Below are 22,203 nucleotides of genomic sequence, written 5' to 3'. Positions count from 1 at the left end.
TTTCCTTGGGTTCGCTAATTATTATCGGAAATTTATAAGGGGGTTCTCACAGGTGGTTAAACCCCTCACAGACATGACTCAAAAGGGGGCCGATATCAAGAATTGGTCTACCGCAGCGGTAGCGGCATTTTAGTTTTTGAAAAAATGTTTCATGTCGGCCCCGGTTCTTATCCAACCGGACCCCTCTGAACCATTTATTGTTGAGGTAGACGCCTCAGAGGTGGGGGTGGGGCGGTATTGTCCCAGGGACCCACCACTTTGACCAATTTAAGACCTTGCGCCTTTTTCTCAAAGAAGTTCTCTCCGGCAGAGAGAAACTATGATGTGGGGAATCGGGAACTTCTGGCCGTAAAATTGGCTTTTGCAGAATGGAGGCATTTTTTGGAGGGGGCTGTCCATCCTATAACGGTAATCACGGACCACAAAAACCTAGCTTACATTGAGTCTGCTAAAAGGTTGACTCCCAGACAGGCTAGATGGTCACTTTTTTTTTCTCGATTTAACTTCTCAATCACTTTCCGACCAGGATCCAAGAATATCAGAGCGGATGCGTTGTCACGCAGTCTAGATCCGTTGTCCCCCCCGGAACCTCCATCCTCCATTCTTCAGCCTGGGGTGGTGGTGGCAGAGGTTTCTAATGTGTTGGAACGAGAGATTCAAGAAGCCCAGGCTCTTGCACCTCCAGCTAAGCCGGTGGATAAACTTTATGTGCCAGCTCAGTTTCGTCTCAAGGTCCTCCAGGAGTTCCATGACTCAGTTCTGGGTGGACATACAGGGATCTCAGCGACCCGGAAGGCCATTGCTAGAATGTTCTGGTGGTCTTCTTTAGCCTCTGATGTTGGGGAGTATGTGTCTGCGTGTGAGGTTTGTGCCCGTGCGAAAACTCCCCATAACCGGCCGGCCGGGGAATTGGTACCACTGCCAATTCCTGAGAGACCATGGACTCATCTGTCCATGGATTTCATCACCAACCTTCCCGCTTCCAAGGGTAATACCGTGGTCTGGGTCGTAGTGGACAGGTTTAGTAAGCAGGCACATTTTGTACCTTTGGCAGCTCTACCTAATGCGGAAACATTGTCCAGATTGTTTGTGGAGCATGTGGTGCGGTTGCATGGGGTACCCCTGAATGTGGTGTCTGATAGGGGAGTGCAATTTGTGTCCAGATTTTGGAGAGCTTTTTGTAGGAGGTTGGGTATTAGTCTGTCCTTTTCATCCGCCTACCATCCAGAGACTAATGGGCAGACTGAGCGGACCAATCAGTCTCTGGAGCAAATTCTGCGTTGTTTGACCTCAGCCCGACAGGATGATTGGTGTTCTGTGTTACCATTGGCTGAGTTTGCTTTTAACAACCGCACTAACCAGTCTACGGGTACATCTCCTTTTTTTTGCAATTATGGGTTTCATCCTCATTTTGGAGAATTTTCCCGCTTGAATTCTGGGTGTCCTGGGGCGGACGAGTCGATCCAGCGGTTGGGGGAGGTATGGCGGGAGGTCCAGAATAACATTACGAAGGCCCAGGACAAATTTAAATTTTTTGCGGACAAAAAACGATCCGTGGGTCCAGTGTTTCAGGTCGGAGATAAGGTATGGTTATCCACCAAAAATATAAGGCTCAAGGTCCCCTCTGCGAAGCTTGGACCCAAGTTTATAGGTCCCTATGTAATTACCGAAGCAGTTAACCCGGTGGCTTTTTGGTTGAGTCTTCCGCCATCTCTAAGGATCCCTAATGTTTTCCATAAGGCCCTTTTGAAACCTGTGAGGTCCAGTGGGGAGGGATCATCATCTTCCCCGACACCGGTTCTGGTAGATGGGCAGGCTGAGTACGAGGTGGAACGAATTGTCGACTCCAGGTTGGTCCGTCGCTCCCTTCAGTATTTGATACATTGGAAGGGCTACGGTCCTGAGGAACGCTCGTGGGTTCCTGCTCGATCAGTTCATGCGGATCGGTTGATCCGAGCCTTTCACGCCAAGTACCCTGAGAGACCTGGGGGTCCTGTGGCCCCCCATTGAGAGGAGGGTGCTGTCATGATCCAGGACGGGATTTCGCTTTGACCCGTCCTGGTTAGACTATGGGTTAATTGTTCTGCCTCTCTCTGGCAGCAGGAGGCTATTTAGTGTTCACTGGACCTGGGTCCGGTGTCAGTTATACTCCTGCCCTCAGCTGAGTTAAGTGACCTCTTGTATACGTGTGCCTTGTGCCTGATATCTTGCTTGTTTGTTCGGTTGTGATCTGGTTCTGTCCCTGTTACGAGTTCTGCCTGACCCTCTTGTACTGCGCTACCTCTCGTGTATGACTCTCTGCTTGTGACCCGACTTCTCTCTGCTTGTCCCCTTGGTACCACGTCGCCCTCTTGTGTATGACCTTTGGCTCTGTCTGACTACCCGTCTGTTCGTCCCTCCTGTACCTCGTTTGCCCGTACTGCTGTGACCTCTGTTTTGCCTGACTCTGAGTTGTTGTATGGTGTCCTGTCCTATCTGAATACAGGACGCTAAGCCCCGCCCCCTTGCAGTCACATGACCATAGGTCCCGTGCACATTATTCAGTTTCAGTGTCCGCAGGTCCTATGCCTCTTTACCTTCCAGCGCTGACTGGACCCAGACACTAATAGTTTGAAGCACGCATTGTCACCTCTGCTGCCTTCTCCACAGGTATCTTTTAGCACTGCTTCTGTACTCAGGACACGCGCACTGGCTCTATGAGCGAGTGTAGTGCGGGGTCTCTGACATGTCTTTTCCCTTCTATCGAAGCTCAGGCTTCAGTTCAAAGTCCTTCTCCTTCTTTCCTTTCCCATGCCAGCTGGCTCAGATCACTGAGGCAGCTGCAGCACTCCTTCCTCCATCCCTCTTCCAGGGATCTCCACTCCTCCCGAGTGGCTTCCTCTCCTACTCAACCTCCTGTCAGACTGACCTGTAATCCTAAACCAACCCGCTCATATATATATTCTGAACTCCACCCACCTCCCAGCACGTCTAGTGTTCCAAGCAGGGAACCACCAAAGGTGCTCTGCTTCTCTCTAAGCAAGGAGCCGCAATGTGGAACTACTCTATTGTGTGGGATGCGAGTGTTGGAGCGTGGTCAGGAGCCTCCAACTTACCTGGATGGTGGGGCACCACACCTTAGGAGAAGGTGCAATACCTCTGTGGCGACTGAGCCTCAGGGGCGCCACATATACATGCAACACAGTTCCACTCCAGGCCAGCAGGAGGAACTCTGAACCGGAATTGAAGGGAGGAGTGCTCTCTGAGGGCCAGGAGGAAGGAGTGGGTAAGTTAGTGTGAGGAGGGTGAAGTGTGCAGAGGTGAGGGAGAAGCGCGGAGATCAAGCTGAGAGGAAAGGCACATCTCCAGTGAGAGCACATGAACTGGAGCCTGGTCTCCACGGTTGTACGGATACTAACGGTCCTGCAACAGACACCAGAGGAGTAGGAGGCTGTAAATGCCCTACCCCCACCTAAGACTTGGAGGTACAACAGCACGGAGTGAGCCAAGAGAGGAATAGCGGCTACAGCTGTCTGCCATACGAGGAGGGCTAGTAGAAGAAGAATTAAGAGGAACTTCAGTGTAACTCAGTACTGGGAGTACGTCACTCAAAAAAGCGCTAGGGAAGGAGACTGCACAGCCCATCTGCTGAGAGAGAATCCTGAGCTGCTTCCAGGCTAGCCTGCTCCGGGACCATCTGTAATCAGGACCCTGGACTGCATTTATCAAGTAAAGGTACAGAAATTGCACCCTGCTGTGTCTGTATGCTTCCTACCCTTCCGGCACTGCTACATCCCCGTGCAAACCATATCTACACTGCCCTGGGACTACAGCTTCACCTGTGGGGAGCTTTTACATCTTTGCTGCACCATACCATCAGTCCCAGTGGATCTGCATGCAGCGTCGGCTTAACATCTCACTTGCCGAATACCACAGGTGGCGTCACAAACTATTCATTTAATCCACTACATTCCACAAATTCCTTTCCTCCATTACTTGGGCGCCCAGGGCCACGGACTGGGTCACCACTGCTGTGACACATGCCGCTGACACCGGCCCGGTACCGAGTACCCCACAGCCCTGAGAGGGCGACCCACCCCCATGTCTGCATTCTGCCCCAGTGTCCAGCATTCTGCCCCCATGTGTGCATTCTTCCCCAGTGTCCAGCATTCTACCCCCGTGTCCAGCATTCTACCCCCGTGTCCAGCATTCTGCCCCAGTGTCCAGCATTTTGCCCCCATATCTGCATTCTGCCCCAGCGTCCAGCATTCTGTCCCATGTCCAGCATTCTACCCCAGCATCCAGCATTCTGCCCCAGCGTTTCTGCCCCCATGTCTTGCATTTTGCCCCAGTCTCACAGTCTGCCCCGAGGCCCCCCCCCGGATCGTCGCTATCAAAAAAAAAAAAAAAAAAAAAAAAACAAATTCTTTTCTTATCTGGCCGCACTCCAGCGGCGAGGCTCCGTCCCTCAACACAGCTGAAGCGCGCACTCGCCAGCGACTGACAGTGACATCAGACGCCAGCGATGTGCGCGCTGCAGCTGACGTCAGCTGCCAGCCTCCGATTGGCTGGTGGCTGTTAATTATTGACATGCGGACCCACATGTCAATAGTATTTAGCTGCCGCAGCGCCGCGCTAAGGGCCCGGTTTACATGCCGGTAGGGGCCCGGTGAGCAGAGGAGAGGGGGCCCGATGCAGGCCCCCTCTGCCCACCGGGCCCCATACGTCATTCAGGGCAGTAATACCCTGATGGTGGCCCTGCTCTTACCTCAATGGATTGTCAGCTTCCTAAGCTTGTCGTTACCACCTCTCTGTGTGGGTGCCTGCCAAAAGCCCCAAAGTCACAGCTGCTTTAATCCCAGCGAGTCAGTGGGTGAGACTCTGTAATTTGCACCATCTTGGGTATTTTGCTGGGACTGTTCTATATGTTAGTGACTGGTGGTGGTTCAATAAAGTGTGATCACACTGTTTTACTCTCGGCCTGTGTTGTGTGAGTAGTATTCTGTCGACAGAAATGAAGAGCGGGCCCTGGTCCATGCAGTCTCAGGCTAATGGACGAGAGCACTTACTGACCCCGCCATGTCTCCATACTCCCACACTGTATATTGGGCGCCGTTTTAGCCCTCAAAAAGTATACTGGCCTCTGCATTAGCCCTCGAGCTGTATAATAGCCTCGCATTAGCCTCCAATCTGCATAATGGCACCTTTATAGTCCTCAAACAGTATAATGGCACTCGCATTGGCCCACAAGCTGTATAATGGCCCCCGCATTAGCCCTTAAGCAGTATGCCTCCCACGCTGTATAATGGACCTTACCCTTTACGAGGACCCCACAAAAGTCTCTACAATGTATGAGGGCCCCCCACTGTTTCAAGGTCCTCCACACTGTATGAGAGTCAACCATTGCTTTTGATGCCACACAATACTCACCTAATCCAGGATCCTGATGAGTCCACCTACAAGGCTTGGGTGGACCAAGGTGCTAATGTCATAGCACCGAAGCATATATAGAACGTCAGAGTCCCAGCATGGAGTGATAACGTCACCGGGCCGGGACTCTGACATCCTGTGTGTTCACTTTCTTCTAGGCCAGTGCATCACCCTGCCATTCTATAGACCGCAGGCTTAAAGCGACCAGTGGTCTACATAATGCAGAGTGGTAGTGCAGGAAGATCATGCCTCCCTGCTCTATCGTAGAGCTTAACTATATAGTTAAGGGTAGCAGTATCTCCGGGCTGGTCCCTCTGAGCTCAGGGCCTGGAGCAACCGCCCCCCTCAGAAGCTAAAGTACTGCTTTAAACCAAAGTCAGAAGTTGAGAAGATGACTTGTTCTGTGTGGAATCTGCAATGTGCTTCCCTCCTTCTCCGTGCAAATCTCCAGTGACTGTAAATTTGCTGCTCACAGTCCACGCCTGAATTGCATCACAATTTAGAGTAACTGCAGCGCTCCTGACTCAGTCGTTCAAAGCACAGACCGGAAATCCCTGTGATCTGTGCTTTGAACGGACTGTAGTGGGAAGTAAGGAGCTGGAGGTCACATAGCCACATGTTCTGGAACAGAGCAGATATTTAACAGCAAGTAAATTAAGATGGTTCTTCGTTTTTGACAGGTCTTAAAATGCATTAATAATTTACGTGCCCGAAAAACCCATTTAAGTGCAAATTTATGTCTGCAATCTCACAAAGCGATCCAGGGGCTTCAAACTGCTGAGTCTTATGTGCACCAATCTCAATACTTTTATCTTTACTGAACAATTTTCGCATGCAGCGGAACAGAAAGCTTTATCGTTTATACAACACTCTACATAGTCACAGAATGATACAATCATGTCACTCTCTGTATCAAGTCCCTATGAACCATACATGTGTCCTCCGCCAAGACTATGATACTTACCAGAGACCTCCAGTTATATTATTCGACTCACCATGTAGAAGGTGGATGGTCTTCTCTAATTGAGGTCCTACGCTCAAGGTGTTTACTAAACTTTGTTCAGTCTGCTGACCTTTACAAATGAAGCAATCAGGCCACATCCGGCCTCTTTTATAGTAGATCCCGTCCCACAATAGGGCAGATGGCCTCTGTTTCTTAGGACCCGTCACACATAGTGACGCACCAGTGATCCCTACAACGATATGACCTTGTCAGGATCGCTGGTGCGTCGCTACATGATCGCTGGTGAGCTGCCAAACAGGCAGCTTCACCAGCGATCAGGACCAGCGACACGCGGGTAACAAGCGACGCACGTCGCTTTGTTACCCACTGTGTACCTTAGTTACCAGCGAGCTGGTTCAAGATGGGTGGTGACCATCGCGGCCACTTTGGATCCAACTTTATTTTTTCCAATGGGAAGAGGGTCATGTGACACATCAAACTTATTGAGAATTTCACAAGAAAAACAACGGTGTGCTTGGTTTTAACGTAACTTTATTCTTTCATGAGTTATTTACAAGTTTCTATTCGTTTACAGCTATTGACATGTTGTAGAGGTTAACACGTGAGGAGCGGATAGAAATTGTGTTGATGTCTGGTGAACGCAGTACCCGAGTCATTGCAGATTTCAATGCAAGAAAACTCACCATTCCCATTTTGCTTAGGTGTATCCATATAAATGGCCCACCGAAAAGTTTGCCTCATCACTGAGCATAATGTTCTGTGTAAACTGAGGGTCCTGTTCCAATTTTTGTTTTGCCCATTCTGCAAATTCAGCGCCGATCTGGTGTCACCAACCATTCCCATTTTATTTAGGTGTATCCATATAAATGGCCCACCCTGTATCATATTAATCTCTTTTTAAATTAAGATTATGCCAAACAGGAGTGAACGAAAAGCCACCAGAAATATTATAGTCCACTTGAAAGGGGTAAAGGGTTATCTCAAGTGTTATTATGAGTAGTTCAGAGCAATGCAGTCTCCTTGCTTTTTGGTTTCTAGAAGGGCGGATTCTTCCTTAAACCTTTCACCTTTTTTTCCCTCCCCTTCTTCCCAGAGACAGAACTTTTTTTTAATTTTTCCATCAATATGGCCATATGAGGGCTTGTTTTTAGCAGGATGAGTTGGACTTTTGAATAACACCGTTCAGTTTACCACACAGTGTACAGTTTTTCAATGTCTTTTTTTAAAATGCGGTGCCCAGAACTGGACACAGTATTCCAGACAAGGCCTAAAACACGGTTGTGTGGAAATGAAGGGTTATGTACTGCCCCCCCCCATGGCTGCCATCTTGGTACTCCTAAGAAGCTCACAGGCTGTGCCGCCGAAGACAACGCCATGTTCTATACATGTAAAGTAGAAGCGATTGGACGATCGCAGGTTCAAGACCCCTGAAGGGGCAATAAAGTAAGATCATAGCAAAGTAAAAAAAAAAAACACTACAACTGTGGCCATAAAAGCCGGAGAATACAAGACCTGAACATTAAACACTTTATATAGCAGAAAATAACAAATAAATGCAATAAAAAGTGATCAAAACTTCCTCTGTGCCCAAAATATAAGCGCTCCACAATGAAACAATAACAGACCCGAGCGGCGCCATTCCCAACCACAACTCGTCCGGCAAAAGAAGACGTCACAGGGCCACGGCGAAAACATAAAGGGTCTGGTTTTTGGAAGAGGAGCGAGCAAAGAAAACAAAAAGATGGCTGCAGCAGGAAGGGTTAAAGCAAATAACACTGAGGCCATTGCTTCTTCAGGGAGAGATTACAAAGATGAAAGTAATGGCTTCCCTGCTGCTGTGGGAGCAGAGCCCCGCACTGACCACACACTGGGCCTCACGGGGAGCGGCTGGAACAGGGCCTGTCCCGCAATCACCCCACAGCACCAGACTAGGGCAGATTGAAGAATGTACCAATCGCAACATGGCGAGATTTCTCATGCTTCTAAACAGGCCACGTAACCACAAGCAGGCAACCGGAAGCGCCAGCCAGAGGCGCAATCACGTGATCTCTGCTACAGGAAGGAGGGACTTTTGTTCTCATTGGTTCGAGGCCGGTCAGTTGTCATGGTTGCACGGACGATGGCGGAAGTGTTCGACCCCGTGCGGCCTATGAGAGAACACTTCCGGGTTACGCCGGGTTTATGTGTTGTTTAGTGTTGCTTCCTGTCTTATGGTGGTGTAGACGTCTGTACCTGCAGCTGCGGCCATGGCGGAGGCCGACAAGTTCTACTATGTGTACAGCTGCGACCTGGACATCAGTGTGCAGCTCAAGATGTGAGTCCGCGGCCGCACGCTTCACCCCAGCCCACCTCCATAGGGGGTCCCCCCAATCTCAGTCCCGAGTGGAGCTTGCCGTTTCTCTTCTACCGACCTCACCCCATTCCTCTCACCTCATCCTCTTCCCCAACCTCACCTTATTGTGTTGGCCAGCTCCCCCTCCCCCTCTTCTACCAACCTCTCTTCGCTCCCCAAGCCCCTAACTTCACCCCTTATGGGTTGCCCCTCCCCCCCCCCCTCAGGCTCAGACTCACTCCTTTTGGGTTGCTCCTCTCCCCCCCCCCCCCCTCAGCCTCACTCCTTTTGGGTTGCCCCCCCCCCCTCAGCCTCACTCCTTTTGGGTTGCCCCTCTCCCCCCCCCCCCCCTCAGCCTCACTCCTTTTGGGTTGCCCCTCTCCCCCCCCCCCCCCCTCAGCCTCACTCCTTTTGGGTTGCCCCTCTCCCCCCCCCCCCCCTCAGCCTCACTCCTTTTGGGTTGCCCCTCTCCCCCCCCCCCCCTCAGCCTCACTCCTTTTGGGTTGCCCCTCTCCCCCCCCCCCCCCTCAGCCTCACTCCTTTTGGGTTGCCCCTCTCCCCCCCCCCCCCTCAGCCTCACTCCTTTTGGGTTGCCCCTCTCCCCCCCCCCCCTCAGCCTCACTCCTTTTGGGTTGCCCCTCTTCCCCCCCCCCCCTCAGCCTCACTCCTTTTGGGTTGCCCCTCTCTCCCCCCCCCTCAGCCTCAGCCTCACTCCTTTTGGGTTGCCCCCCCCCCCTCCTCAGCCTCACCCCTTTTGGGTTGCCCCCCCCCCTCCTCAGCCTCACCCCTTTTGGGTTGCCCCTCTCCCCCCCCCCCCCCCTCAGCCTCACTCCTTTTGGCTGTGTGCACACGCTGCGGATTTTGCTGACATGTCAATTCTTTCTGCGGATTCTACTGCGGCTTGCTATCTCCTCCATTGAGGAGATGAAAAACCGCAGAGCAATCCGCAGGTAAAACCGCAGGTGTTTCACATGCGGATTTTACAGAATCCGCACCTAATCCGCAGCGTGTGCACACAGCCTTTGGGTTGCCCCTCTCTCCCCCCCCTCAACCTCACTCCTTTTCGGTTGCCCCTCTAGCCTCCCCCCCCCCCCCCCCCCTCAACCTCACTCCTTTTCGGTTGCCCCTCGCCTTCCCATCCCCCCCCCCCCCCTCAACCTCACTCCATTTGGGTTGCCCCTCTTCTCACCCTTTTGGATTACACCTAGCATGTCACCTGCCCCCCTCCGCCCCCCAATAATGCTCCATTGCCGCTGATGTCAGACATGAGGCGTTGTGGATCTCTGCAGCTCCCTGTAAGTTATTTTCTCTTTTCTGTATCATCAGAGGAAGCCTGGAAGGGAAGCGGGAGCTGCGGAGCTACAAGGCGGTGCTGGAAGACCCCATGCTGAAGTTCTCTGGGCTTTATCAGGAGACCTGCTCTGATCTGTACGTCACCTGTCAGGTCTGCGCTGATGGCAAACCCCTGGCTCTGCCGGTGCGAACGTCGTACAAAGCCTTCAGCACCCGATGGAAGTAAGTGCCGTGTCTCCACGAGTCTCTAAATTCCTGGCACCTAGAGTTTCCTCATTGATCTGTATTACAATTCTTTATGCATTTTCGATATTGTAACATCTAATAATATTCCTGCTGAGCCCGAGGTTCATTCTTGGAGGTACCTGGACCTATATTAGACCGATAAGAAAAATGTCTTGGAAATTTAGAATCCATGAAGAGCTTCATTAATTTTGTATCACTGACCCTAACAGCTGACACAATATCACATCTTCTGCATTGTGGGGGGTTGTAGATAACTAGAGAGCAATTGTACAAGGGAATTCGATGGCAGTGTTCACAGCAGGGAGATTCGACTGTCAGCACAGAATCCTGGAGGGCCTTTGTCCAGACCCCTCCTTCCTCCAGAGAAGAGTAAGTATGTGATACAGATCACATGATTGAGTCCTGGACGGCGGATCACATGAGTCTTAGGCCTGTTTCACACATCCGTTTTTTGCCGCAAACGGATGCTACCGGATCCGTTTTTGACGGATCCGCGGTAGCCGCTAATGCAAGTCTATGGGAAAAAAAACGGATCCGCCAAAAATATGGCGGATCCGTTTTTTAACGGAAAACAACGGATTTGGACAGATTTAAAAAAACTGAAGTGTGATCCAGGCCTTACTGTGTGCCAGGGGTGAAAACTATTAAGTGTGTGCAGGGTCGGGCTGGCAATTCTGGCAAATGCCGGAAGGGCCTGTCTGGTTGTGGGCTGCTTTGTCTGCTCCATTGTTAATAGAATCCATGTCTAAAGACACCCATACTGTTAAGAGTTGTGACAGAGCACAAAATTGCTGACCCCATCACTTACCCCAGCAGACCATGGGTATCATTAGAAATATTGGACTTGTAGTAAATCTTGCTTTCCTCCATCCAGGGTAATATTAGTAATATATCCCATCGGGTTCATGAGGATGGGGACAACAAGGGCCTGTGTGATTGTAAATGCCAGGGCTGAATTTCAGTCCCAGTGTGTGTGTGTGTGTGTGTGTGTGTGTGTGTATACACATCTACGATTCTGCATGAAAATGCAAAACAAAAACACAAGCAACTTACTATTCTCATCTTCTATCACTTGTTTTGCAATGGATGTCTGGAAAGATGCTTGGTTGAGCGGTTGCTGTGTATTAGGAGCTGCAGAAGTTGTGTGTCCACCGAGAAGCTCCAGACAGTAGCCCGAGGTGAGCATGAGCACTGCCGATCTGTGATTTGTGATCCAGATGCCACTGCCTCCATTAAGCCCATAACAGCCAGAGCACAACTGGGAGAGCTGATTCTGTACAAGGAGAACAGCAGTCCTGTATTTCCTTACAACCCACTCTGCCCCCCCTTCCTCTGCTCCTCAAGGTTCAGCCTTATCAGATGTCAAGGGGTTAATGCTTCCATGCCCTAATGCACAGGACAGACAACACTGGGGGGGAAAAAAGGAGCTGAATGCAGGAGGGGGAGGTAAGGGTTAACATCCCCCTCTCCCTCTGCCTTATTTGCTCCCTTTAGGTCTCTCATCTTTAGGCAATGTGCACACGTAGCGGAAGTTACCGCCGGAATTCCATTTCGCGGGAAAATCGCATTTTAAATTCCCGCGATTTTCCCACGGAAAAACTATCGATTTGCAAGCATAATTAGCTTGCAAAATGCTAGCATTTTCCAAGCGATCTGGAGCATCGCTTGGAGGACTGATTGACAGGTTGGTCACACTCGTTAAACATAGTGTTTGACTAGTGTGACCAACTTTTTACTATTGAGGCCGCCTATGCAGCGTCAGTAGTAAAGGATAAAATGAAAAAAAAAATATAATATTATTCTCACCTTCCGGCGTCCCGCGTAGCCTTCCCGCCTCTCTCCACACTCCCGGTCCCAGTAATCCTTTGCGCGAATGACTGCGAGACGTCATCGCGATCATTCTTGCAAAGGATTACTGGGAGCGTGGAGAGAGGCGGGAAGGCTGTGCTGGACGCTGGAAGGTGAGAATAACAATATTTTTTATTTTAGTTCTATTTTTTTTTTTTTTACAGGAATATGGTACCCAAATCCCGGAGGACAGTCTCCTCTCCTCCGGGCCGTGGGTACCATCTGCAAATGTTCTGCTTACTTTTCGCATGGTGGGCACAGCCACATGCGGGAAGTAAGCGGAACAATGCAATCCTATGGGTGCGGGATCGGCCCGATTCCGCTAAATTAATGAGCATGCTGCGTTTTTTACCGCAAAGCGATTCCGCCGCGGAAAAAAACACAGCATTAGCACAGCATTGCGAAATCCCATAGGAATGCATGGGATGCTCATTTTTCGCGGCAAAATCGCTCGTTTAAAACTGCCGCGAAAACACTAAAAAACCGCAATGTGTGCACATAGCCTAACTCTACAAGCTTCAATAAAGACTTTCTGACCCCCTGGCCTATCACATCCCCCACTAACCTTGTCTGACCAGTCCTTCCAACACTAATAAAAAAAAAAAAAATTAGCCTTATCCTAAATCTATTCTAGCAGGGAATCTGACCCCATGTCCTTCGGGCTATTAAATGATGGTAATAATGGTTTTTGTAGCTAAACTTATACAATTTTTATTTTTTTTTTGGACATAGTTATAAATCAAAGGGAACCTGCCTTGCCCTCCCCCAAAACCATGACTTTCCTGATCTTTCTCCATTCTAACAAGTCCCCTATTGTGGCTTAGTGGTTGGTGAATGAATATACAATCAAGCTTAAAAATGCATCACTGCCGGCTCTTTGCAAATCTTGCACGGCGTCCTGCCTTCCCTGGGATTGCACAGCGACACTTGGTGTGTGTTCCCCGTCTTCACTGCCCGTTCTGCTCCCTGGGAGACTGAACACTGAGCAAGATTTTCAAAAGGGAAACCGTGACTTTACTCCGACAAATGAGTGGGAGGAATAATCCGGGGAGATCTGCACCTCCTTGCTAATTTCAGACTAATTTGAGTAGTGTAAGCTGTGTTTTAAAGTTGATTTCACACAGTGCCTTGAAAATGTTTTTTCATACCTGTGACTTTTTTTTTTTTTTTTTTGTGTTACACCCATGAACCTAAATGCGTATTATTAGGATTTTGTGATACACCAACACTACGTAACACGTATTTGTGACGTATAAAAGAAATTACAAAGGGTTTTCTAACTATTTTAAAATCATTGTAAAAACTCTAAGGAACAAGGGTGTAATATAAGGGAAAAAGTAATAGGAGAGGGTGGTGGACGATTGCTACCTTTTTATGTCAGCCACACAGTCCAGCATTGCTCATCTCTATGCAAATTGTCTATTAGAAGAGGAGTTAAACTCTAGAGAAAGGTGTTGATGACAAAAGTCCAGGGCAGATGTCCATGATCTAACAGTGAAGGGGGGCGGGAGTGTACTCCTGGCTATCAATTCACAAGTTAATCAGCATTCTTCATGTCCTCAGCCCTATGCAGACCATATCTTTGTTCTAGTCTCTTTGACAACATTTGGATGAATCCAGAGGCCAATAATCAAGTTGGCAGTCCAGTGCTCTGTATTGCCCATGTTGGCTTTCAGCAGTGGAATACAGTCTAAAAATCAACTACATGCAAATAAGAGCTCATAAAGTGCAAGTGCTTCGCTGCTGTATACCAATCACGCCAACCGACAAGGGTTAGGCATGAGCTTGGCTATTATGTGCCTCCTGTCCTCACCTGTCACCGGCCCCACTGCTTGTTTCACTTGTATAGCTTTCTCAGGGGCTCTTCCCTATGACATCTTAAATGCTGTGAAAAGCCGATACACAATAGGTGCTGAACCAAAGGTTATGCCTTAATTGGCACATGCACACTCCCTTCCCCACTTGGTTAAGCTAGTCTAGACTACAGGATATGGCAGGGGCTCATGGGACCCCAAATTGGTCTAAGATGGGTACTGTCACAATATGAAGGATAATGTAAAGATATAAGAGAAAGCGAACATGGTTCCAAAAGTGACAAATTGTGAAATGATTGCCCTTGTAGTTGGTGATGGTGATCCCACGATAACCGCAGCCATGTGATTTACCGCCTCCCCATCTGTGCCGGAGCGCAGTTTCTGATAGCGGTCTGTGCATCTGCAGATTCTGCTGCCCCTTTCTTCACATGAAGATGTATTACGATCTATTTAATTGCCGATGGCCCATATACTGTTCCCGTCCAGGGGCCTGTTCCGTCTCTATCCGCCCTCCGTGCCGCCTCCCAAGGCCACACTAATTTCAATAGCAGCTGATCACGCTCTCCCTATAGTCAGGCTTCTGATAATTTTTGGTGTCTGATCACCCAGCGCTGCTTTCTGGTGCAGAAATCTACTACATTTTTGGGGAAGTTCAGAAGAAGCAAACTTAAAGGCAATTTTTTTTAGTCCCCCAAACCCCCACCCTGCTCACCTGCTTCTCCTGAAGAATTTGGATTGTTGGATGGTAAGATATAATTTCATCTACGGTAAATTCTCTGGTAAGTCGGAGCATTCTCATTTCCTCCCAAATTTTGGGACATTTTTCAAACTTCTAAATAAGTTTCTCTAGAGTCTGTGTGCTTTTTTTTTTTTTGTGTTAAATCTATGCACGAACTCTTCATTTTCTTTTTTTTTTTTTTTTTTTCAGCTGGAATGAATGGCTGAAGCTGCCGGTGAAGTACGCGGATCTGCCCAGAAGTGCACAAGTAGCTCTTACTATATGGGATGTCTATGGACCCGGGAAAGCTGTGCCTGTGGGGGGAACAACAGTTTCTCTGTTTGGGAAGTACGGGTAAGTTTACAGGTCACAGAAAATAGGTAACGGACACATTAGCAGTGGTTAGTCTGATATACCGTGATGTGAAGACCAATCCTCCATGTTACGCAGGATGAAGGAGCCGTTTGCTGCGTATTCACACTGCAAAGCTGCCCTATCTATATCAGCACCTTCTGATGAACACTGGTCACTTGAGTTACTTACTTTCTAAGGCCGGGTGCACATGATCCGGAAGTATCAGCGCTTTGGGACTGCGAGTGTTAACACTGTAGGAACAGCGTCATTACGAGAGGTCACTATAGGCTTCTTTTTATTGGGGCCAAGCGTGGGACATGACAAGGAATTGCCCAAGTAGTGGACCACTTAGAGTAACTACCTTAACTAAAAGAAAAAATAATGTTTAATCTGTCACCATGATTTCACCCACCAAACTATTCACTTATGTATGTCGTTAAAAGAAAAGTGCAGTTCCACAATTGTGTTTTGTTTTTTTGTTTTTTTTCCCCTTTTGGTTACCATGTTCAATATATGGTAAAACTAACTGGACAATATGTTTCTCCAGGTCAGTGTGACTATGTAGATGCCAAACTTGTATGGTTTTTTAATTTATTTTTTTATTAAGTGGTGGAAAAAGTTAACTTGCATGAAAAATAGTTTTTGCTCTTGTCACCATTTTCCGAGACCATTTTTCAGGATCTGGAGCCGGGTGATTGCTTATTTTTTTTTTTTTTTTTTTTTAATGCGTTTGTATTTTAATGGCTGTCATGACAACCCATCAAAATTTCCAACATGGACACAATTACTCTTAACAAACATTAAAATCATCTGGATCATTCCTGATTGTTAGAGCTGTGTTTTTTTTTTTTTTTCCCCTATTGAAAACACAAGTGAACTTGGCCTATAAGAGAATAGGTCTTGCTTCAAAACTGGCCCAGCTGTGATAAGGGCAATAAAAATAAGTAATTTTTTAAGCAATATTTTACATATACCTTTTGCTTTTAGAGAAATGCAATCTACCCAAACTTATTTGTGTTTTTTTTTTATTTAACTAATTTTTCTTTTGGTGACAGGATGTTTCGGCAAGGAATGCATGACCTAAAGGTGTGGCCAGACGTTGAAGCTGATGGGTCAGAGCCGACCACAACCCCTGGAAGGACGAGCAGCTCCGCAGCAGAAGATAAAATGAGCAGATTGGCCAAGGTAACCCTCGTTCTCCATTACACCATTCTTTTCTATTGGCTCTGTATTTCTTATGGGGCATAGTGGAAATTAACTTTTTGCACATGTGTTGGACACTAGAAGGTGTTAGAAGAATAATGCAATATTTAGTCTTATGAACTCATGTTTTAAAAAAATTTCAGTCTCTAAAAATCTATCATTTTGTGTCTATTGCTCCTGTGCAGACACAATGTATATATTTTTTATGGTTGCAGACTACAAACAAACTGTGTGTAGTACGATCCTGCAGTCGTGATGTTTACCTCCTCCTAAGCATCATAGAGCTCTGTAGTTGAAGTAGTTCAGTCTAATTTGCACATAGGGGTTTTACATCCAGGAGGAGACGGTCTGTGCCAGGAGAGGGAGCAGGCACCAGTAAGAACAGTGGGAGAAGTGAGCAGTTTCTCGGGATGCCCACTGAGCTCGGAGCCTGCAGCTCCACAAGCAAAGATTGCACAGAAGCACTACAAATTTCAACCAACTATATACAGTGGGGGAAATAATTATTTGATCCCTTGCTGATTTTGTAAGTTTTCCCACTGACAAAGACATGAACAGTCTATAATTTTAAGGGTAGGTTAATTTTAACATTGAGAGCTAGAATATCAAAAATAAAATCCAGAAAATCACATTGTTTAAATTATATAATTTTATTTGCATTTTGCAGTGAGAAATAAGAATTGATCCCTCTGGCAAACAAGACTTAATACTTGGTGGCAAAACCCTTGTTGGCATGCACAGCAGTCAAATGTTTTTGTAGTTGATGATGAGGTTTGCACACATGTCAGGAGGAATTTTGGTCCACTCCTCTTTGCAGATCATCTCTAAATCATTAAGATTTTGAGGCTGTCGCTTGACAACTCGGAGCTTCAACTCCCTCCATAAGTTTTCTATGGGATTAAGGTATGGAGACTGGCTAGGCCACTCCTTGACCTTAATGTGCTTCTTTTTGAGCCACTCCTTTGTTGCCTTAGCTGTATGTTTGGGGTCATTGTCTTGCTGGAATACCCAGCCATGACCCATTTTTAATGTCCTGCTGGAGGGAAGGAGGTTTTCACTCGGGATTTTACGGTACATGGCTCCATCCATTCTCCCATTGATGCAGTGAAGTAGTCCTGTGCCCTTTAGCAGAGAAACGCCCCAAAAAATAATGTCTCCACCTCCATGCTTGACAGAGGGGACGGTGTCCTTTGGGTCATAGGCAGCATTTCTCTTCCTCCGAACACTGAGAGTTGAGTTAATGCCAAAGAGTTTTTTTTGTCTCATCTGACCACAGCACCTTCTCCCAATCACTCACAGAATCATCCAGGTGTTCATTGGCAAACTTCAGACGGGCCTGCACATGTGCCTTCTTGAGCAGGAGGACCTTGCGAGCACTGCAGGATTTTAAACCTTTACGGCATAATGTGTTACCAATGGTTTTCTTGGTGACTGTGGTCCCAGCTGCCTTGAGGGCTTTCACCTTCCTCATGATCAAGGATACCCAACAACGTGCGAGTTTGCATGGTGCCCCAGATCAATGTCGATCGAGTCATTTTGTATTTCTCCCATTTTCTTACTATTGCACCAACAGTTGTCCTTCTAACCCAGCGTCTTACTTATGGTTTGTAGGCCATCCCAGCTTTGGGAAGGTCTATGAACTTGTCTCTGACATCCTTATAAAGCTCTTTGGTCTTGCCCATGTTGTAGAGGTTAGTCTGACTGATTAATTGAGTCTGTGGACAGGAGTCTTTTCTAAAGGTGACTATGTAAGACTGGTCTGTAGGAGTCAGAACTCTTAATGGTTGGTACTTAGTAGGGGATCAAATACTTATTTCTCACTGCAAAATGCAAATTTATATAAGTTATATAAAGTGATTTTTCTGGATTTAATTTTTGATATATCTCTCCATGTTAAGATCAACCTACCCTTAAAATTATAGACTGTTCATGTCTTTGCCAGTGGGCAAACTTACAAAATCAGCAAGGGATCGAATACTTATTTCCCCCACTGTACGGCAATTGTAACCTCTCCAGGTACATAGAGTGCATACTCTGCAGTAAAAGAAAATTAGTGGGACCCACATGTAAATCTTTGATTTCAACTTGTTGTTCAGTACCGTTGCTGCGAGTCTATAAAATCCAGTTCCTAGCCATGCAGTCTGTCTTTATAAAAGGAGCCATTCCTGTCACACATTAGTAGAAGATGCCATAATTGTAACATATCAATTCACGAAATTACTTTTCTTGAAAAGTGGAAGCAAACACATTAACCCATCCACAACTTGAAGACTGCTTAAAGTTAAAGCGTGGTCACCGAGTTCAAAGATCTTTTAGTGTTTTTATGAAAACCACTGCAATACCGCACTCCCACACTCACTCTCTGAAGCTTCATGGTCGGCAGCTGCGTACAGCCTTACATCACCAAGCACCATGGCGAGCGTCAGATGGAGATGGAGTAGTGTAAAGCCACCATCAGGAAGCGTGTTCTGTGCAATGACAGGTCACACTTCTCTATCTGGTGTCTGTTGGAGGAATCTGGGTTTGATGATTCCAGGAGAACGTTACTCGCCTGCCTGCATTGTGGCTGCTGTACTGTTTGGCGGAGGAGGATAGTGTTAGGCCCTGCTATCAGGGGTCGGTCTTTTAGTTCCATTTAAGGGAAATCTTTATACTTCAGCAAACAAGATATATTGGACAATTGTAGCCTTCAGCTTTGTTGGATAAGTTTGTAGAAGGCTTTTTTTTTTTGTTTCCCATGATTTTGCCCAGGCCGCCACAGACCTGTAGGAGGAGATTGGTGGAAGAGCGTGACCTCAACCCCATCCAGCACCTTTGGGACGATCTAAAACTGAGATTGTGAGCCCGACCTCTCCTCCAATATCCGTGTCAGATCTCACAAATGTTCTTCTGCATGAATGGACAAGAATTCCCATAGATGCCTACAAAATCTTTAGAAAGCCTTCCCAGAAGAGTGAAAGCTGTTCTAGCTCCAAAAGGGGCCATGGATGTAGGTTGGGAGGTCAGAAAAGCTCCTGTAGGGGAATGTGGAGGGGGCACAATACTTTTGTCCTTATGTTTTTTTATGTAGCTTTTTTTTTTTTTTTTTTTTTCTTTTTTCTGCAGTCAATGAGGAAGTAATCTTTTCATTGTGATAGGCCATGGTATTACGTGGCTATGTTGGTGCCTCCTGGTGAGCTGTGGACAACCAGTGATGAGAGCCCAGGTCTTCCTATGATCTCCATCACTTCACCTCCCTCAGGCGCTCTTCTTCCAGCTATTATGTGCAGTTCACTCTTGTATCTCTGCTCTGTGTAACAAGCGTTGCCATTTTGAACGACAGATGGAAACCATCATTGGCAGCTATAAATATGTCCGCCATCTCCACCGCTGATTTACGACATCAATAAACACAGCCTTTGTTTTCATGGAATAGCAGCATTTTATAGGGGCAGCTCGCCTTCACCATTAAGGAAAACCTAATTAAAGTCTTCATTTTATGGCCTTGGGTTATCTGAGCAAATTTTACCAACACCAAGGGCAGAGGGGCGAGATGTCCCCTGCTGTCACAATGTCCTCTGCACTACAGAATCCCAGGCAGATCCCCAGCAGCCAGTCTGTAGTGAAGCAAAGCGGCTCATTTGGTTTAAAGGGTTTTTTACTATTAACAAAAAAATGGAAATGAGATCAGCATGACAATATATTCAATCTAAACTGGCTTGTCTTACTGCCAGCAGGGGGGGCTATATCATGCCTTCAGGGAGTTGTCCTCTTATGAGCCATAGAGCAACTGGCTCTAAAGCCCCCCATACACATTACAGCTGTGGTTCATCTGGCAGCTATCTTGTCTCCTGTGTTCTGTGTGAGACTTGTCTCTTGTGTTCTGAGAGTCACTGCCAGACATCTTTGACGATGGCTTATCTTTCAGAGAACAAAAGGATCCTCAAGATCTTAGTCAGGGGGCCATAGACCTGACACTGACTCCCCAACCTATGGGTTAGTTCAGCTGATGCGTCCGTGCGGGTTCCTTTTTTTTTTTTTTTTTTTTTTTTCTTCTTCTTCTAGACCATTCATTTTGCGAATGTTAGTGACAAGCCCCTACTATGGGAATAACATCATTAACCCAGACATTGTGCCTCTGCATGAACAACACAGGGCTAAGCTCATCTTCATGGACGACAGTGGTCCAGGTCACAGAGGTCGCGTAATTGGGGAACGGCTGCTGAAGACTGCGGCACCACAAATGGAGTGGTCCAGACCTGAATCTCATAGAAATCCTATGGGATCAGTTCAGTTGCCGTGTAGAGGCTCGTAACTAGCTCGTACCCCAGAACCTCAATGACCTGAAGGCCGCCTTCCAAGAAGGGTGGGATGCGATGCTTCAGCCGGGAGTAACGTCACTTGTGAACAGCAGGAGGCGTCGTTGTCAGCTGTAATTGATGCTCCAGGCCCCATGACATGTTATTGAGACAGTGACCTTTATTTGGGGGGTGTCCCCATAATTGTTGTTGACTTTAGTTTCAATAAAATGTTTGCGGTGAGGAAATCTCCATTTAGGGTACCGTTACACCTAGCGATGCACCAGCGATCCCGACCAGCGATATGACGCGGTCAGGATCGCTGGTGCATCACTAGGTGGGCGCTAGTGAGCTGCCCCACAGGCAGATCTCACCAGCGACATCACTGGGGACGGGGATCGCTACTTACCTGTCAGACACGGCGATCATGCGTCCTCCCGCCTGGCTCCACGCGTCGCTCGTCGGCGCCACAGGAAGCGCAGCAGGAAGTGGCCGACGAGAAGCTTCTCGCGCGATCAGCGATAACCAGCGGGGGAGCCGGTCGGTCGGAGGTAAGTATCAGACACAGCGATATCGCTAGCAATATCGCTGCTACGTCACAAAATCGGTGACTTTACAGCGATATTGCTAGCGATATCGCAGTGTGTAACGGGGACTTTACTCCCCATAAATCACCATTGCTGCTTCTACTTAAATGCTCTACTGTCATGATAAAAGATCACTGTAGCATGAACTTTTTCCATAAATTTCTCCCGAAAGCCAAATATCCCTAACTTTTTGTGAGTAGTGTACATATTTGTTATTTTTTTCCAATTCTTTAAAAAATAATAAAAGATTGGTTTACTTTGTGTATAAAATATATATTTTTATTTTCTACCGTCCCCTTAGGGTCGGCCGATCATTTATACCATATACTGTAATAGTTACATAGGTTTGTTTTTTTTTTTTTTTTTTTTTTTTTTTTTTTCAACCTACGTCTTTCTCCACCAACTGTTCATTTTGTCACTAAATTAACTGTAACCCGCAATGTTGTGTGTTTTGAGGAAATTATCCGACCCTTTTTTAAAAGCGGTTATAGTGTCTGCCATTACTACCTCCTGTCGTCGGGCATTCCCACACTCTGACTGCTCTAACTGTAAAGAAGCCTTTCCTGTTTAGCTGCTGGAATCGCCTTTCTCTTTTTATACACCCTAAAATCTTGTTTGCTTTTGCGGCTGCTGCCTGACATTGAGTGCTGCTGCTCAGCTTACTTGTAACCAGAATCCCCCGTCCTTCACCTGTTCTCTAGTGCTGAGTATCCTCCCAGTTAGTGTATATGAAGCAATGGATTACTCCATCCTATGTGCATTACTCCACATTGATCTATATTAAATCTCATTTACCAAGTGTTTGATCATCCAAACATCTTATCCAGATCATTTTGCAATATTATAATGTCAAGGTCAGATTTTGGTATCCAATATAGTTTGGTGTCTTCAGAAAAGACTAACACTTTACTCTCAATCTTATCAACTACGTCACTAATAAAGAGGTTAAAAAGAATCGGTCCCGGTACAGATCCCTGCGGTGCCCACTGCTGATCATATCCCAATTAGAGAACGTACCATTTATGACGACTTTGGTTCCTTTCATTCAGCCAATTCCTTACCCATCTGCATATAGTTCCCCCCAGTCCTTGCTGTACCACAGAATTGCTCTATATAGTTAGTCTTCTTTGACCGCCAGCAACAGGAGTACAGTCATGA

The 22,203-nt window shown here is 47.2% G+C and overlaps 1 protein-coding gene across 1 annotated transcript in view; it reads left to right on the top strand.

Moving 5' to 3' along the window:
- Positions 1-8,518: 8,518 nt before the first annotated feature.
- PIK3C3 (phosphatidylinositol 3-kinase catalytic subunit type 3) overlaps positions 8,519-22,203 on the top strand; it is a 206,347-nt gene continuing 192,662 nt past the window's right edge. The window contains exons 1-4 of the mRNA XM_073589786.1: positions 8,519-8,687; positions 10,032-10,220; positions 14,835-14,978; positions 16,034-16,163. Of these exons, the coding sequence (XP_073445887.1) occupies positions 8,620-8,687; positions 10,032-10,220; positions 14,835-14,978; positions 16,034-16,163 (531 nt within the window). The 5' untranslated portion in view covers positions 8,519-8,619. The remainder of the gene's footprint in view (positions 8,688-10,031; positions 10,221-14,834; positions 14,979-16,033; positions 16,164-22,203) is intronic.

Source organism: Dendrobates tinctorius, unplaced genomic scaffold (assembly GCF_039654945.1).
Source record: "Dendrobates tinctorius isolate UK_male_01 unplaced genomic scaffold, ASM3965494v1 ptg000113l, whole genome shotgun sequence".
Lineage (NCBI taxonomy): Eukaryota > Metazoa > Chordata > Amphibia > Anura > Dendrobatidae > Dendrobates > Dendrobates tinctorius.
Note: the sequence above shows the minus strand (reverse complement) of the source record. Positions and strands in the feature narration are given on the sequence as shown.